The sequence below is a fragment of the Coregonus clupeaformis genome, chromosome 12 (assembly GCF_020615455.1).
Source record: "Coregonus clupeaformis isolate EN_2021a chromosome 12, ASM2061545v1, whole genome shotgun sequence".
Classification (NCBI taxonomy): domain Eukaryota; kingdom Metazoa; phylum Chordata; class Actinopteri; order Salmoniformes; family Salmonidae; genus Coregonus; species Coregonus clupeaformis.
This window is the reverse complement of record NC_059203.1, coordinates 17,626,375-17,640,798: the sequence shown is the minus strand read 5'-3', so window position 1 is coordinate 17,640,798 and position 14,424 is coordinate 17,626,375. Positions and strand designations below refer to the sequence as shown.

Genomic DNA, 14,424 nt, shown 5'->3' with positions numbered 1-14,424 from the left:
ATGGTCCCCCGTCCCCCTGTCCTATTGAATGGTCTCTTATCCCCCTGTCCTATTGAATGGTCCCATGTCCCCCTGTCCTATTGAATGGTCTCTTATCCCCATGTCCTATTGAATGGTCCCCTGTCCCCATGTCCTATTGAATGGTCTCTTATCCCCATGTCCTATTGAATGGTCCCATGTCCCCCTGTCCTATTGAATGGTCTCTTATCCCCCTGTCCTATTGAATGGTCCCCCGTCCCCCTGTCCTATTGAATGGTCCCCCGTCCCCCTGTCCTATTGAATGGTCCCCCGTCCCCCTGTCCTATTGAATGGTCCCATGTCCCCATGTCCTATTGAATGGTCCCCTGTCCCCCTGTCCTATTGAATGGTCCCCTGTCCCCTGTCCTATTGAATGGTCCCCTGTCCCCCTGTCCTATTGAATGGTCCCCCGTCCCCCTGTCCTATTGAATGGTCCCCTGTCCCCATGTCCTATTGAATGGTCCCCCGTCCCCCTGTCCTATTGAATGGATCCCCTGTCCTATTGAATGGTCCCCCGTCCCCCTGTCCTATTGAATGGTCCCCCGTCCCCCTGTCCTATTGAATGGTCCCCTGTCCCCATGTCCTATTGAATGGTCCCCCGTCCCCCTGTCCTATTGAATGGTCCCCTGTCCCCATGTCCTATTGAATGGTCCCCTGTCCCCATGTCCTATTGAATGGTCCCCTGTCCCCATGTCCTATTGAATGGTCCCCTGTCCCCATGTCCTATTGAATGGTCCCCTGTCCCCCTGTCCTATTGAATGGTCCCCCGTCCCCCTGTCCTATTGAATGGTCCCCCGTCCCCATGTCCTATTGAATGGTCCCCTGTCCCCCTGTCCTATTGAATGGTCCCCTGTCCCCATGTCCTATTGAATGGTCCCCTGTCCCCATGTCCTATTGAATGGTCCCATGTCCCCCTGTCCTATTGAATGGTCCCCTGTCCCCCTGTCCTATTGAATGGTCCCCCGTCCTATTGAATGGTCCCCCGTCCTATTGAATGGTCCCCCGTCCTATTGAATGGTCCCCCGTCCCCCTGTCCTATTGAATGGTCCCCTGTCCCCCTGTCCTATTGAATGGTCCCCTGTCCCCATGTCCTATTGAATGGTCCCCTGTCCCCCTGTCCTATTGAATGGTCCCCCGTCCTATTGAATGGTCCCCCGTCCCCCCGTCCTATTGAATGGTCCCCCGTCCCCCTGTCCTATTGAATGGTCCCCCGTCCCCCTGTCCTATTTAATGGTCCCCCGTCCCCTGTCCTATTGAATGGTCCCCGTCCCCTGTCCTATTGAATGGTGTCCCGTCCCCCTGTCCTATTGAATGGTGTCCTGTCCCCCTGTCCTATTGAATGGTGTCCCGTCCCCCTGTCCTATTGAATGGTGTCCCGTCCCCCTGTCCTATTGAATGGTGTCCCGTCCCCCTGTCCTATTGAATGGTGTCCCGTCCCCCTGTCCTATTGAATGGTGTCCTGTCCCCCTGTCCTATTGAACGGCCTCCAGGGGACACAATGACGCCTCAGCCTCTTACCTTGAGAGCATTTCAAATCACAACACACAATGGTTCCATTATGGTTCCGTATTGAATGGCTTCCAGTCAACAGATCCCTCCATCCCCTTTATAATGCACTACTTTTGACCAGGCCCCAATGATGCCCTAAATACAGAGTAGTGTGTCATTTGGGACAGATGCCTCAGCCTCTTAGCTTGTCCTACAGAGCACTTCTAATCTGTACACAAAATGGTTCCCTTGCCCAGCGGACGGACGCCTCAGCCTCTTACCTTGCCCAGCTGTTGATGAACACTCAAGTTGTACATCATCACAATCCCATCCAGAATCTCCAGCAGAGACTTCTCTGTGATTGGATGGTCGGGTTCTTCCAACGGTCGCCCCAGCAACAGGCCATCGTTACCATGGCTTCCCTCGACTGGAGGTGAGGCGGGGAAGAAAGGAAAAAGAAGAACATGTTCCCAACCCTGTGTTCAGTCCAGTCCAGTCCAAATGACCAAACGCCCAGGTAATAATAGCTCAAAAGGTACTAGGCCACTTCCAGAGGTGGCCAATTGAATTTCACACTCATCCGCAGATTATTGGCATCCAAATGCCTTTTCTTTACTTTAGCCTTTACATCTGTAGACTAAACTCTATATTTCACAGTGGTGGTTGAAAGAGAACGCTAGAGTGAGAGAGCGAGAAATTGAGAAAGTGCGAGAGAAAAGGAAAGACAGAACTGCACTCAATACGCCTCCATGAATATTCAAGGTAAAGCCACTCACTGTCCTCCTCCGTCCTCTGCTCCACGGCCAGGGTGCGAACTTTGACCTTCTCCGGGGGTGCCAGGGGTCGCCTGGGAGTCATGAGGCTGACAGCAGCGGTACTCAGGAAGCGATTGGCTCGGCCCAGAGTGGGAGAACTGAGCCAGCTGGGTCTGGCCAGGGCAGCACCCATAGCCACCGCTCCGAAAGGCCTCTGTTACAGGACAGAGACATGATGCATTACAATACATAGAGACATGTTGGTAACACTGTATAATTACAGTAGGTCACCCACCACCTCTCCAAAAGGCCTCTGTAACAACAAAGGAAGAGACACTGTTAAAACACGTGGTAAATACAGTCATACTGTTAATCAAATAGCTACCCGGACTATTTGCATTGACCCCCCCTTTTTTTTGTGTGTTGCACTGACTCCTTTGCACTGGCTCTATGCACACTCACTGGACTCCACCCACACACACACACACACACTCACTGGACTCCACCCACACACACACACACACACACTCACTGGACTCCACCCACACACATGCACACTCACTGGACTCCACCCACACACACACACACACTCACTGGACTCCACCCACACACCCACACACACACTCACTGGACTCCACCCACACACACTGGACTCCACCCACACACACACTCACTGGACTCCACCCACACACACACTCACTGGACTCCACCCACACACACACACTCACTGGACTCCACCCACACACACCCACACACACAAACACACTCACTTGACTCCACCCACACACACACACACACACTCACTGGACTCCACCCACAAACACACTCACTTGACTCCACCCACACACACACACACACTCACTGGACTCCACCCACACACACACTCACTGGACTCCACCCACACACACACACAAACACACTCACTGGACTCCACCCACCCACACCCACACACACACTCACTGGACTCCACCCACACACACACTCACTGGACTCCACCCACACACACACACACTCACTGGACTCCACCCACACACACACACAAACACACTCACTGGACTCCACCCACCCACACACACACACACACACTCACTGGACTCCACCCACACACACACTCACTGGACTCCACCCACACACACACACACACACACTCACTGGACTCCACCCACCCACACACAAACACACTCACTGGACTCCACCCACCCACACAAACACACTCACTGGACTCCACCCACACACACACTCACTGGACTCCACACACACTCACTGGACTCCACCCACACACACACTCACTGGACTCCACCCACACACACACAAACACACTCACTGGACTCCACCCACCCACACACACACACACACACTCACTGGACTCCACCCACACACACACTCACTGGACTCCACCCACACACACACACACTCACTGGACTCCACCCACCCACACACAAACACACTCACTGGACTCCACCCACCCACACAAACACACTCACTGGACTCCACCCACACACACACTCACTGGACTCCACACACACTCACTGGACTCCACCCACACACACACTCACTGGACTCCACCCACACACACACACACACACACTCACTGGACTCCACCCACACACACACTCACTGGACTCCACCCACACACACACAAACACACTCACTGGACTCCACCCACCCACACCCACACACACACTCACTGGACTCCACCCACACACACACTCACTGGACTCCACCCACCCACACACAAACACACTCACTGGACTCCACCCACCCACACACAAACACACTCACTGGACTCCACCCACCCACACACACACACACTCACTGGACTCCACCCACACACACACACACTCACTGGACTCCACCCACACACACACACACACACACACTCACTGGACTCCACCCACCCACACACAAACACACTCACTGGACTCCACCCACCCACACAAACACACTCACTGGACTCCACCCACACACACACTCACTGGACTCCACACACACTCACTGGACTCCACCCACACACACACTCACTGGACTCCACCCACACACACACACTCACTGACTGGACTCCACCCACCCACACACACACAAACACACTCACTTGACTCCACCCACACCCACCCACACACTCACTGGACTCCACCCACCCACACACACACACACACAAACACACTCACTTGACTCCACCCACACACACACACACACTCACTGGACTCCAACCACACACACACTCACTGGACTCCACCCACACACTCACACTCACTGGACTCCACCCACACACACACTCACTGGACTCCACCCACACACACACACTCACTGGACTCCACCCACACACACACACACTCACTGGACTCCACCCACACACACACACACACACACTGGACTCCACCCACACACACACACACACACACTGGACTCCACCCACACACACACACACACACACTGGACTCCACCCACACACACACACACACACTCACTGGACTCCACCCACCCACACACAAACACACTCACTTGACTCCACCCACACACTCACTGGACTCCACCCACCCACACACACACACACACAAACACACTCACTTGACTCCACCCACACACACACACACACTCACTGGACTCCAACCACACACACACTCACTGGACTCCACCCACACACTCACACTCACTGGACTCCACCCACACACACACTCACTGGACTCCACCCACACACACACACTCACTGGACTCCACCCACACACACACACACTCACTGGACTCCACCCACACACACACACACACACTGGACTCCACCCACACACACACACACACACACTGGACTCCACCCACACACACACACACACACACTGGACTCCACCCACACACACACACACACACTCACTGGACTCCACCCACCCACACACAAACACACTCACTTGACTCCACCCACACACTCACTGGACTCCACCCACACACACTCACTGGACTCCACCCACACACACTGGACTCCACCCACACACACTGCTGCTACTCTGTTTATTATCTATCCTGATTGCCTAGTCACTTTTACATGTACCTAAACTACATGGCCAAAGTATGTGGACACCTGCTCGTCGAACATCTCATTCTAAAATCATGGGCGTTAATATGGAGTTGGTCCCCCCTTTGCTGCTATAACAGCCTCCACTCTTCTGGGAAGGGTTTTCACTAGATGTTGGAACATTGCTGCGGGGGACTTGCTTCCATTCAGCCACAAGAGCATTAGAATCGTCTAGAATGTCATTGTATGCTGTAGCCTGAACCATGAAAAACAGCCCCAGACCATCATTCCTCCTCCACTAAACTTTACAGTTGGCACTGTCCATTGGGGCAGGTAGCGTACTCCTGGCATCCGCCAAACCCAGATTCGTCCGTCGGACTGCCAGATGGTGAAGTGTGATTCATCACTCCAGAGAACGCGTTTGCATTGCTCCAGAGTCCACTCCAGCCGATGCTGGCATTGCGGCATTACTTAGGCTTGTGTGTGGCTGCTCGGCCATGGAAACCCATTTCATGAAGCTCCCGACGAACAGTTCTTGTGCTGACGTTGCTTCCAGAGGCAGTTTGGAACTCGGTAGTGAGTGTTGCAACCGAGGACAGATGATTTTTACGCGCTACGTGCTTCAGCACTCGGCGGTCCTGTTCTGTGAGATTGTGTGGCCTATCACTTCGCAGCTGTTGTTGCTCCTAGACGTTTCCACTTCACAATAACAGCACTTACAGTTGACCAGGGCAGGTCTAGCAGAGCAGAAATTTGACAAACTGACTTGTTGGAAAGGTGGCATCCTATGACGGTGCCACGTTGAAAGTCACTGAACTCTTCAGTACGGGCCATTCTACTGCCAATGTTTGTCTATGGAGAATGCATGGCGGTGTACTCGATTTTATACACCCGTCAGCAAGGGTGTGGCTGAAATAGACTAATCCACTAATTTGAAGGGGTGTCCACATACTTTTGGCCATGTAGTGCATTACCTCAACTACCTGGTACCCCTGCACATTGACTCAGTACTGGTACTCCTTGTATATAGTCTCATTACTACCTGGTACCCCTGCACATTGACTCAGTACTGGTACTCCTTGTATATAGTCTCATTACTACCTGGTACCCCTGCACATTGACTCAGTACTGGTACTCCTTCTATATAGCCTCATTGTTATTTTATTGTGTTACTATTTCCTTATTTGCTAATTATTATATTGTTTCTTACTTTTTAACTCTGCATTGTTGGGCTCGTAAGTAAAGCATTTCACGGTAAAGTCTACACCTGTTATATTCTGCGCATGTGACTTATAAAATGTGATTTGTAACGCTGTACCCAAAGGGAGAATTTAGACTTGAGAACCCCAATATGGTGGAATCAAGCACACTGTCTTTGTGGATGATTTTTAAGATAAGACGTTAGCTAGTCTGTACCTGAGCGGCTCCACTCTCCTCCTCCTCATCCAAATCATCCATAGAGGTAGCCTGGATCTCAGCTGGGTCCATGAGGATGTTGGCTTTGGAGGCCAGGTCATCTAGAAGGACAGACACAGCACAACTATTACATCATAATACAACTTCATTACAACACAGAGTAATCACCACCAATACAGGCCGTCTCCCGTCACCAATACAGGCCGTCTCCCGTCACCATACAGGCTGTATCCTGTCACCAATATCATTGGTTTCAAACCATTACAATGCCTTATCCGTGTTCTGACCACCAGGAGGCTACCCTGCCTGAGCTCTGGTAGAGTTTAAGCTGCAAGGAGGCCAGCAGAAGTCCTGGATCATGTTCATTAGACACCAAACTAAGAGGAAAATGGACTGAAACAGGAAGGGACAACATGAGTGTCTATGAGGGGGCGGAGTGACCAAACTTAACGAGGTAGCAATCTGAAAAATACTGGAAGATCCGACGTGGACAGAGAAATAGTCATTGTGACAGTCTAGTGATGTTGATAGGTTGATTGCTATGGTGATATAGAGGCTTCATTACAGCGTCGGAGCTGACCTCTAAGTGTCTGGATACTGTTGTTTACATTTCTGATCACCCAGAACCACCGTAAATCTCCAAGTCTATTAACATCAGAGGACCCATCTGTAAATCTATAACTGGTTACACCTCCCAGTCCTGTGGAACAGAGGGGACACGCTGTTCATGGCCAAGTGGGGAGGCTACCGCTGCTGCTGTCTATGAATCCAGGTCCTAAACTACTGTAACATCAATCCAGTCCATCACGTTGGGGGGGGGGGGCAGAGTCCCAAAACGCACCCGATGCCCTACACAGTGCACTACTTTGCCATTTGGTACTCAACCCAGGTCCAAAACAATCCACCACCAGCCAAGTGCCTCTTCTTCTCCACTAGCAGTTGATTCAAAGTCGACACTGAACTAAAAATATAAAAACGATACACGCAACAATTTCAAAGACTTTACGGAGTTACAGTTCATATACTGTAAGGCCCTAATCTATGGAGTTCACATGACTGGGAATACAGTTATGCATCCGTTGGTCACAGATACCTTTAAAAAAGAAAACCAGTCGATATCTGGAGTGACCACCATTTGCCTCATGCAGCACGACACATCTCCTTCACATAGAGGGGATCAGGCTGTAGACTGTGGCCTGTGGAATGTTGTCCCGCTCATCTTCAATGGCTGTGCGAAGTTACTGGATACGGGAGGGAACTGGAACAAGCTGTGGCACACGTCGATCCAGAGCATCCCAAACATGCTCAATGGGTGACATTGTCTGGTGAGTATGCAGGCCATGGAAGAACTGGGGCATGTTCAACTTCCAGTAATTGTGTACAGATCCTTGCGACATGGGCCTGTGCATTATTATGCTAAAACGAGGTGATGGCGGCAGATGAATGGCACGACAATGGGCCTCTGGATCTCTTCACAGTATCTCTGTGCATTCAAATTGCCATCGATAAAATGCAATTGTGTTCGTTGTCTGTAGCTTATGCCTGCCCATACCATTACCCCACCACTACAGGGCACTCTGTTCACAACGCTGACATCAGCAAACCGCTCGCCCACACAACGCCATACACGTGGTCTACGGTAGCGAGGCCGTTTGGACGTACTGCCAAATTCTCTAAAACGACGTTGGAGGCGGCTTATGGTAGAGAAATGAACATTCAATTCTCTGGCAACAGCTCTGGTAGACATTTCTGCAGTTAGCATGCCAATTGGACGCTCTTGCAAAACTTGAGACATATGTGGCATTGTGTTGTGTGACAAAACTGCACATTTGAGAGCGGCCATTTAATTGTCCTCAGCACAAGGTGCACCTGTGTAATGTTCATGCTGTTTAATCAGCTTCTTGATATGCCACACCTGTCAGGTGGATGGATTATCTTGCAAAGGAGAAATGCTCACTAACAGGGATGTAAACAAATTTGTGCACAAAATGTGAAAGAAATAAGCTTTTTTGTTGCGTATGGAACATTTCTGGGATCTTTTATTTTAACTCATGAAATATGGGAACAACACTTTACATGTTGTGTTTATATTTTTGTTCAGTATAGATAGTCAAACTAGATTAAAGAAAGGAGATATATAGAGGGGAAATACTCCTGGTCACCTCAACATGACCTTATAGTATTCACTATTACCATCTCTGGGTCACCTCAACATGACCTTATATTACGCTGAACAGAAATATCAACGCAACATGTAAAGTGTTGGTCCCATGTTTCATGAGCTTTAATAAAACAATCCCTGACATTTTCCATACGCACAAAAAGCTTATTTCTCTCAAATTTTGTGCACACATTTTTTTTACATTCCTATTAGTGATTATTGCATGTTGCTTTTATATTTTTGTTCAGTATATACACTACCAGTCAAACGTTTGGACACACCTACTCATTCAAGGGTTTTTCTTTATGTTTAACATTGTAGAATAATAGTGAAGACATCAAAACTATGAAATTACACATTTGGAATCATGCAGTAACCAAAAAAAAGTGTTAAACAAATCTAAATATATTTTATATTTGAGATTCTTCAAATAGGCACCCTTTGCCTTGTTGACAGCTTTGCACACTATTGGCAGAAGATAGCCCTATTTGGTAAAAGACCAAATCCATATTATGACAAGAACAGCTCAAATAAGCAAAGAGAAACGACAGTCCATCATTACTTTCAGACATGTAGGTCAGTCCATACAAAAAATGTCAAGAACTTTCAAAGTTCCTTAAAGTGCAGTCGCAAAAATCATCAAGCGCTATGAGGAAACTGGCTCTCATGAGGACTGCCACAGGAATGGAAGACCCAGAGTTACCTCTGCTGCAGAGGATAAGTTCATTAGAGTTACCAGCCTCAGAAATTGCAGCCCAAATAAATGCTTCACAGAGTTCAAGTAACAGACACACCTCAACATCAACTGTTCAGAGGGAACTGTGTGAGTCAGCCCTTCGTGGTCGAATTGCTGCAAAGAAACCACCACTAAAGGACACCAATAAGAAGGAGAGACCTGCTTGGGCCAAGATACACGAGCAATGGACATTAGACCGGTGGAAATCTGTCATTTTGTCTGAAGTCCACATTTTAGATTTTTGGTTCCAACCGCCGTGGCTTTGTGAGACGCGGTGTGGGTGAATGGATGATCTCCGCATGTGTGGTTCACACCGTAAAGCATGGAGGAAGAGGTGTTATGGTGTGGGGGAGCTTTTCTGGTGACACAGTCTGTGATTTATTTAGAAATCAAGGCACACTTAACCAGCATGGCTACCACAGCATTCTGCAGCGATACGCCATCCCATCTGGTTTGCGCTTAGTGGGACTATCATTTGTTTTTCAACAGGACAATGACGCAACACACCTCCAGGCTGTTTAAGGGCTATTTTACCAAGAAGGATAGTGATGGAGTGCTGCATCAGATGACCTGGCCTCCACAATCACCTGACCTCTAACCAATTGAGAAGGTTTGGGATGAGTTGGATCGCAGAGTGAAGGAAAAGCAGCCAACAAGTGCTCAGCATATGTGGGAACTCCTTCAAGACTGTTGGAAAAGCATTCCAGGTGAAGCTGGTTGAGAGAATGCCAAGAGTGTGCAAAGCTGTCATCAAGGGTGGCTATTTTGTAGAACCTCAAATATAAAATATATTTTGATTTGTTTAACACTTTTTTGGTTACTACATGGTTCCATATGTGTTATTTCATAGTTTTGATGTCTTCACTATTATTCTACACTGTAGAAAACAGTTTTTTTTTTTTTATAAAGAAAAACCCTTGAATGATTAGGTGTGTCCAAACTTTTGACTGGTAGTGTATATGAATCACAATAGGTTTTGTATTCACTACAGCCCTGTCCCGAACTCAGCGTCCAATTACCTCTCCCTTCCCAATGTATCTGGAGGGGGAGGGAGAGAGGACAGGAGAGGTGGGGAGTAGTGGTGAGGGGGGAGTGTAGGGGGGAGAGAGAGGATAGGAGAGGTGGGGAGTAGTGGTGAAGGGGGAGTGTAGGGGGAGTGAAGAGGAGGGTTACTTAGAGCCAAGAGGGGGACACCCTGCTGTTCCTAGAGGAGGACACCCTGCTGTTCCTAGAGGAGGACACCCTGCTGTTCCTAGAGGAGGACACCCTGCTGTTCCTAGAGGAGGACACCCTGCTGTTCCTAGAGGAGGACACCCTGCTGTTCCTAGAGGAGGACACCCTGCTGTTCCTAGAGGAGGACACCCTGTTGTTCCTAGAGGAGGCTGCTGTGAAAACATTAGGATGACGCTGGAAGCAGCAGGGCAGGGTGACGTAACATGCTTTGAAGCCTGCTGCTGTAACACACAGGGTAAAACAACACTAGGGTTGTATACCAAAACGGAACCCTATCCCCTATATAGCCTAGTGCACTAATACAAAAATACAATGTACACTATGTAGGGCGTGATTTGAGACGTAACCCAGACCTCATCCTACACCATTACACCTGAAGCCAGATGGGTAGTGTACAGGTTCCGGCAGACAGTTCAAAACGTCTAGTTATTTCTCCAGCTTCATCAAAAGACAATATACTACACCGTCTGATTCGACGACGGGAGCTACAGTATAAATGTTTCAGTTTCCTTTTCTCTATTCTGATCCCAATAGAGATCGAAAACACACTGACACATGGAAAACAGTCTATGGTTGATGAACGTTACCCGCTTTCTTCACCAAACTACGATAACGACCCGAAACCACACCATCCAAATGAATTCCAACTATGGTGATTTGGTAGTTGTTTCATACCTTTATTTGACAACACAGAGGTAACACTTTACTCGATCTCACAGGAAGTGTTCTGCATTGTACCAGATATACTATAACTAGACCGCTAATGTTAAATCTCCACTCCCTGATCAGTTCGATTGGATTGTAGCCGAGAGCAGGGCTCTCAAATCCTGTTCCCGGAGCGCCAACGTCATGTAAACTTCACTCCAACCCTAGTCTAGCGCACCACATTTGAATAATTAGCTGGTTGAAAAGCTGAATCGGGCTAGTTTCAGCTCTCCGTGAGCAGGAAGAGGCCTGGCATAAAGACAGGGTGGTGGTGGTGTAAATACTGACAGGAGTAGGCTGTGACTAAGCAAAGGAGAGTGATGAAAGAGAAGTAGCAGTGTTTCTGAAGTATGAAGTCTTAGTTACAGACCCAGTTAAGAGCGATGTTTCGTGTCTATAACACATGCCACAGTAGGGGTTCACACACACACACCCCAACCCACACCCACAGACCCCACACAGACACCCCTCCTAGAGACCCCTGCCACAGACACACCCCCTCCTACAGACCCCTGCCACACCCCCTCCTACAGACCCCCGCCACAGACACACCCCCTCCTAGAGACCCCTGCCAGACACACCCCCTCCTACAGACCCCTGCCACACCCCCTCCTACAGACCCCCCGCCACAGACACACCCCCTCCTACAGACCCCCGCCACAGACACACACCCTCCTACAGACCCCCGCACACAGACCCCCGCCACAGACACACCCCTCCTACAGACCCCCGCCACAGACACACCACCTCCTACAGACCCCCGCCACACCCCCTCCTACAGACCCCCGCCACAGACACACCCCCTCCTACAGACCCCTGCCACAGACACACACCCTCCTACAGACCCCCGCCACAGACACACCCCCTCCTACAGACCCCTGCCACAGACACACCCCCTCCTACAGACCCCTGCCACAGACACACCCCCTCCTACAGACCCCTGCCACAGACCCCCGCCACAGACACACCCCCTCCTACAGACCCCCGACACACACCCTCCTACAGACCCCCGCCACATGTTCTCTTTAAATCAACACCGATGGAACCCTGGAAACCAGCCGTCACTCTGACCTTCCCATTTCCTCACAACACAAAACCAGGCAGTTTTCCTGGAAGAATAAAACATTGGATGGAAAATAAAACAGCTAAGATATAAAGCTCACTTCACTGACGGGGAGAAGATAGTCATTATACAAGATAGTCCACTCTACTCTTGTCCTTGGCTATCAAGGCACTAAGACAGGGACTATTTTTCACCACACAGCCTAAATACTACCTTGAGAACAAATCGATATCCTCATATAAACCTGTCTGAGAGTTGATCACAACAACCACTTCCTGTGTATCACTCCACAATGTTTCCCCAAGGCCTCCGACAAGCACTAAAATAAGAGCACTTGGTTGTCCTTACAGTTCAGAGTCTCTCTCTCTTTGCTCTCAAGCTTTCCACGAGGCCTCGGACAGAAGCACTAAAATAAGAGCACTTGGTTGTCCTTACAGTTCAGTCTCTCTCTCTCTCTTTGCTCTCAAGCTTTCCACGAGGCCTCGGACAGAAGCACTAAAATAAGAGCACTTGGTTGTCCTTACAGTTCAGTCTCTCTCTCTCTCTTTGCTCTCAAGCTTTCCACGAGGCCTCGGACAGAAGCACTAAAATAAGAGCACTTGGTTGTCCTTACAGTTCAGTCTCTCTCTCTCTCTTTGCTCTCAAGCTTTCCACGAGGCCTCGGACAGAAGCACTAAAATAAGAGCACTTGGTTGTCCTTACAGTTCAGTCTCTCTCTCTCTCTTTGCTCTCAAGCTTTCCACGAGGCCTCGGACAGAAGCACTAAAATAAGAGCACTTGGTTGTCCTTACAGTTCAGAGTCTCTCTCTCTCTCTCTTTGCTCTCAAGCTTTCCACGAGGCCTCGGACAGAAGCAGTAAAACTCACTGTTAGACCGCTCTACGGCGCTAGAAAACAGAACAACTACCTCTAGTGGTTCTCCTAAGGAGCACACTATTCTCTATAGGAGTACCACAGTATGAGTCATAATACCCATAAAACCTAGCGGTCAAAAACACAGAAAAAGTTCCAATCGTTTTTTTCCCCCACCCGTTCCATTTTCCCCATAGGGGATTTTAGAAACACTTCAAATAAAGGGCTTACCCTGACGTGACGCTTCTCTCTCTACTACGACGCGTCCACTGTGGGGCTCTATATAGTGCGTGTTGCTGAGCGATTAACCCGAAATGTTGGTTATTTTTGTATTATTATTATTTTTGTACCAATTGACCGACGTTCTATAAGGGCAATTCGCAGTGTCTCTAGAGATAAATCAAGCCCGAACTGTGCGATGTAGTAGGGCATTGTAGTTTCCAACAGGCCAGAATTCAACATAATTACCAAGTTTTCTGCGCTAAACTAACTACAATGACCATAATCCATTGCGCATCTACTTGTCCGGCCTGTGAGGGCAGAGAGGAAGAGGCGAAGCAAGAGACTTCACTCTCGCCAAAATCTGTCCAAAATAAGCCCAATGGGTTTCTATGGGCTTATTTTGGACCTGAGCTTGTCGCCTTCCTTTCTTTTCTTTGGGACAACGACTACCATTGTTAGGGCGGAGACATGAGCATCTCCTCATTATATACAGATCTCTGGTGTGGGGCGGACACGGCGAGGAAGAGAAGAGATCGAGAGTGATAGCATAGGCTATGCTGCAGTAAAACGAAGGCCTACCTGTCACAAGAAAATAAAGTGACCGTGACGAGATGATACGTGCATTGTGAACTGCGCTCCATGTCCCCACCCTGAGCGTTGATGATTGATCATGCAGATAGCAGAGAGGAGGCTGGAGGCCCGAAGAGAAGCCAGATACAGACATCGAATATCATTTAACAGTTCCATTTCACGTCATGCTGTTCATATAAAT

The 14,424-nt window shown here is 49.2% G+C and overlaps 1 protein-coding gene across 3 annotated transcripts in view; it reads right to left on the bottom strand.

The window, feature by feature from the left end:
• LOC121578809 (E3 ubiquitin-protein ligase RNF123) overlaps nt 1–14,424 on the bottom strand; it is a 266,423-nt gene that overhangs the window by 224,262 nt on the left and 27,737 nt on the right. For all 3 annotated transcript variants that reach the window (XM_045223719.1, XM_045223721.1, XM_045223720.1), the window contains exons 21-23: nt 6,682–6,782; nt 2,283–2,475; nt 1,788–1,933 (exon numbers count right to left, since the gene is read on the bottom strand). In XM_045223719.1, coding sequence (XP_045079654.1) covers nt 1,788–1,933; nt 2,283–2,475; nt 6,682–6,782 — 440 coding nt within the window. The remainder of the gene's footprint in view (nt 1–1,787; nt 1,934–2,282; nt 2,476–6,681; nt 6,783–14,424) is intronic.